The sequence below is a fragment of the Tachysurus vachellii genome, chromosome 25, assembly GCF_030014155.1.
Source record: "Tachysurus vachellii isolate PV-2020 chromosome 25, HZAU_Pvac_v1, whole genome shotgun sequence".
In the NCBI taxonomy this organism is placed as follows: domain Eukaryota; kingdom Metazoa; phylum Chordata; class Actinopteri; order Siluriformes; family Bagridae; genus Tachysurus; species Tachysurus vachellii.
Genome location: NC_083484.1, coordinates 16,801,578 through 16,806,577, shown reverse-complemented (window position 1 = coordinate 16,806,577; position 5,000 = coordinate 16,801,578). Strand labels below are relative to the sequence as shown.

The 5,000-nt window shown below is 42.3% G+C and overlaps 1 protein-coding gene across 2 annotated transcripts in view; it reads left to right on the top strand.

Moving 5' to 3' along the window:
• The window catches only part of cpne4a (copine IVa), a 40,141-nt gene that overhangs the window by 16,298 nt on the left and 18,843 nt on the right, over nucleotides 1-5,000 (top strand). For both annotated transcript variants that reach the window (XM_060861440.1, XM_060861441.1), the window contains 3 exons: nucleotides 2,545-2,724; nucleotides 3,474-3,545; nucleotides 4,386-4,460. In XM_060861440.1, coding sequence (XP_060717423.1) covers nucleotides 2,545-2,724; nucleotides 3,474-3,545; nucleotides 4,386-4,460 — 327 coding nt within the window. The remainder of the gene's footprint in view (nucleotides 1-2,544; nucleotides 2,725-3,473; nucleotides 3,546-4,385; nucleotides 4,461-5,000) is intronic.

Sequence of the window (5,000 nt, the reverse complement as noted above, 5' to 3'; positions counted from 1 at the left end):
TACTCAGTCATGTTCAGGAGCTGTACTGTGCTCAGTCATGTTCAGGAGCTGTACTGTGCTCAGTCATGTTCAGGAGCTGTACTGCGCTCAGTCATGTTCAGGAGCTGTACTGTGCTCAGTCATGTTCAGGAGCTGTACTGTGCTCAGTCATGTTCAGGAGCTGTACTGCACTCAGTCATGTTCAGGAGCTGTACTGTACTCAGTCATGTTCAGGAGCTGTACTGTGCTCAGTCATGTTCAGGAGCTGTACTGTGCTCAGTCATGTTCAGGAGCTGTACTGTGCTCAGTCATGTTCAGGAGCTGTACTGTACTCAGTCATGTTCAGGAGCTGTACTGTGCTCAGTCATGTTCAGGAGCTGTACTGTGCTCAGTCATGTTCAGGAGCTGTACTGTGCTCAGTCATGTTCAGGAGCTGTACTGTACTCAGTCATGTTCAGGAGCTGTACTGTACTCAGTCATGTTCAGGAGCTGTACTGTGCTCAGTCATGTTCAGGAGCTGTACTGTGCTCAGTCATGTTCAGGAGCTGTACTGCACTCAGTCATGTTCAGGAGCTGTACTGTGCTCAGTCATGTTCAGGAGCTGTACTGTACTCAGTCATGTTCAGGAGCTGTACTGTGCTCAGTCATGTTCAGGAGCTGTACTGTGCTCAGTCATGTTCAAGAGCTGTACTGTACTCAGTCATGTTCAGGAGCTGTACTGTACTCAGTCATGTTCAGGAGCTGTACTGTGCTCAGTCATGTTCAGGAGCTGTACTGTGCTCAGTCATGTTCAGGAGCTGTACTGTACTCAGTCATGTTCAGGAGCTGTACTGTGCTCAGTCATGTTCAGGAGCTGTACTGTGCTCAGTCATGTTCAGGAGCTCCACAGGGTTCAGATGTACATTATAATCTCACTGTGTTCACACAGCAGCTTCACCTCACAGTCTCACTGTACACTTTATAGTTACAGTAAAGTACGAGTTCCTTTAAAATCCCCAAACCTGACGTTCAGCTCACTGATGACTCATATAAAGAGTCCTGAGTGAGACGTGACTGAAGGTTCAGGAAAGTGAAAGTAAAATACAGAAGTGCAGAAATGTATAAACAATACAGTGTTTGGTGACGTCACAGGTTTGGATTTCAACTGTAGTTTTATCAACTATCACAATCTAATAGAAATTATTTATGCTTTATTCTCTCTCTTTATTCTCTCTCTTTATTCTCTCTCTTTATTCTCTCTCTTTATTCTCTCTTTCTCTTCTCTCTCTTTATTCTCTCTCTTTATTCTCTCTTTCTCTTCTCTCTCTTTATTCTCTCTCTTTCTCTTCCCTCTCATTATTCTCTCTCTTTATTCTCTCTCTTTATTCTCTCTCTTTATTCTCTCTTTCTCTTCTCTCTCTTTATTCTCTCTCTTTCTCTTCCCTCTCATTATTCTCTCTCTTTATTCTCTCTCTTTATTCTCTCTCTTTATTCTCTCTTTCTCTTCTCTCTCTTTATTCTCTCTCTTTCTCTTCCCTCTCATTATTCTCTCTCTTTATTCTCTCTCTTTATTCTCTCTCTTTATTCTCTCTTTCTCTTCTCTCTCTTTATTCTCTCTCTTTATTCTCTCTCTTTATTCTCTCTTTCTCTTCTCTCTCTTTATTCTCTCTCTTTATTCTCTCTTTCTCTTCTCTCACTTTATTCTCTCTCTTTCTCTTCCCTCTCATTATTCTCTCTCTTTATTCTCTCTCTTTATTCTCTCTTTCTCTTCTCTCTCTTTATTCTCTCTCTTTCTCTTCCCTCTCATTATTCTCTCTCTTTATTCTCTCTTTCTCTTCTCTCTCTTTATTCTCTCTCTTTCTCTTCCCTCTCATTATTCTCTCTCTTTATTCTCTCTCTTTATTCTCTCTCTCTTCTCTCTCTTTATTCTCTCTCTTTCTCTTCCCTCTCATTAATCTCTCTCTTTATTCTCTCTCTTTATTCTCTCTCTCTTCTCTCTCTTTATTCTCTCTCTTTCTCTTCCCTCTCATTAATCTCTCTCTTTATTCCCTCTCTTTATGCTCGCTCTCTCTTCTCTCTCTTCTCTCTCATTATTCTTTCTCTTTATTCTCTCTCTCTTCTCTCTCTTTATTCTCTCTCTCTCTTCTCTCTCTTTATTCTCTCTCTTTAAGTTAATAAGAGAAAATAATCTCAGCTTGTCGTGTTACTGAGAAACACAAAGAAGTGTAAACTCCTCTGTCCTGAAGATGTGGAGAACTTTCTGTTCCAGCTTCACCTCTGACTGAGACACAGAGCTCACACTGGAGACTCCTTCATACACACATACATACTGTACAAACACACACACACACACACACACACACACACACACACACACACACACACACACACACACACACACACACACATCTCCTCACAGAAAGGAATCCTTTTTAGTGGAGCATCTGTGATACTCATCTCTGTGAAGGAGCTGTTGCTATAGAAACTATAACGTAATGAATTAGTGCATTGATATAAACGTGCGGTACTCACAAAGCTCCAATCAGAGGCTAGAATTCTTTGTAATAATTTTCCGTGTCTCTGTAGGTGGACAGAACGGAGGTGATCCGGAGCTCCATCAATCCCACATTCTCCAAAGTCTTCACCCTCGACTATTACTTCGAGGAGGTGCAGCGTCTCCGTTACGAGCTCTACGATATCAGCAACAGCCACAACGACACCAAGGAGGCCGACTGCCTGGGGGCCATGGAGTGTACACTGGGACAGGTATACACACACACACACACACACACACAGTAAAATAAACTTGCTAGCAGCTGGATGCTTTGCAGTCCTGATGTTCTCAGACCGGTTCTCCAAGGGTTCTTCATGTTACGAATCTGCTGTGGTGATGTGATAAAATGACCAAACTGAAACAAAGTACACAACAAACTGGCAGGACTCGTCACTGACAGATAACTGTGTAGGTCATCCCTCTGTACACCTGTGGAAATCTCACCTAGTTCCTAATAATCCAGTGTTAATATACTACTAACATATGACAGTTAGCATTACCACAGTGCTAGCTAAAGATAAATAGATAAAATTCCAGATAAAACAAAAATAGCGTTAGAGAGGAGATGAGATGATGTCGGTGGTGCTGCACTGCGCTGACTTCAGAAATATTCAGATTGAGAATAACATCAACAATAACAAATAATCAGGCTGATGACTGTCGTTATCAACAATAATCATTCTAATGAAATATTCATCCAATCACATTCACCTTCTTTAACTAGGCATCGTTAAATAAAACCCTGTGAATTAGAACAAACCCACGACGACTGAAGGATCCAGTAGGATTGTACTGCTTTATTTTGGAGAAGCGATTCACTCCACGTGTTGGTCTTTTCTTCACACTTGTAGGCTCCGAGACTTTGCCATCTGCCGTCTGTCATCTGCCTTCTTAGTAAAATGATCTGGGATGTGAGAGACATCACGGTTGTTTGTGTGTCTTTTTTTTTGTCTCTAAACAGATTGTGTCCCAGAGAAAGCTGTGTAAAGCTCTGCTGAAACACAGCAACACCGTGGGCAAGTCCAGCATCATGGTACGCTTCTGTCTTCACTCCTCGCTTTATTATCATGTTCAGTACATCTGGCTGTGGTGTTACCGCGTGTTACCGCCATTTTGTTTTACTGACTGACAGGTGACAAAGTCAGGATGAGGTCATCAGGGGCGGAGCCCGAATCACACTTAACTGTTGATTATTTTCTGTTCACATCCTAACATGTAGCATGTAACTCTGAACCTGAATGAACTAATTGTATAACTAAATTGTGTATAATTTGTGTTATAAGAAAAGGCAGAAGCACTAAAGGCACAAACGGTGCTGCTAAACCTAGCGCTAAACTATAGTTATGCATTATCAGACAGTGTTAGACTATAGCATCAGATTAAAGATAGTATTTTTTTTGCTAAGAAAGTGACCAAAACTCCTCCTCTGCTGACACTGGACAAGTTAAATTGCTCAACACTAATAAATCGATAGGGGGACACGGTGGCTTAGTAGTTAGCACGTTCGCCTCACACCTCCAGGGTTGGGGTTCGAGTCCCACCTCCACCTTGTGTGTGTGGAGTTTGCATGTTCTCCCCGTGCCTCGGGGGTTTCCTCCGGGTACTCCGGTTTCCTCCCCCGGTCCAAAGACATGCATGGTAGGTTGATTGGCATCTCTGGAAAATTGTCCGTAGTGTGTGATTGTGTGAATGAATGAGAGTGTGTGTGTGTGTGCGCCCTGTGATGGGTTGGCACTCCGTCCAGGGTGTATCCTGCCTTGATGCCCGATGACACCTGAGATAGGCACAGGCTCCCCGTGACCCGAGGTAGTTCAGATAAGCGGTAGAAGATGAATGAATGATTAATAAATCGTTATTATTCCGTGTGCTCCAGGTTACAGCGGAGGAACTGACGGGGAATAACGACTATGTTGAGCTGTCATTCAGCGCCAGGAAACTGGATGATAAAGTATATGTACACACACACACACACACACACACACACACACACACACACAAAGCAATTATGACAATTATGAGGAAATGCTGGGTACAGAAAGTAAGAGAGACTGGAAATGAGGTCAGGTTTAACCCTCAGAGCTCTCTGTATGTTTTTGTCTGATTTACATACCGAGGTTTAACAGTCAGTCTAAATATAGATAGATATTCTAAATAGAGAGAGAGAGAGAGAGAGAGAGAGAGAGAGAGAGAGAGAGAGAAAGAGAGACAGAGGGAGAAGTACTGTAGAGAGAGAGGGTAAAAGACACAGATTGACAGAAGAGAGAAGAAGTTCAGGAGATAAATGAAGATTGACTGACAGAGAACTGAAACTCACAGAAGATAAACGATAAACCTTCACTGGAAGACACAGAGTGAGAAAAGGAGAGAAAAGTGTTTCTTCACGTTTTCTCTCTCACGCCTCGTCCGTCTCTTGTCCTCTCTCTCATCCTTCTTTCTAAAATGAATTTCAGAGCTGCTGTATTAGCATAAATGTTATAAATTACATTCA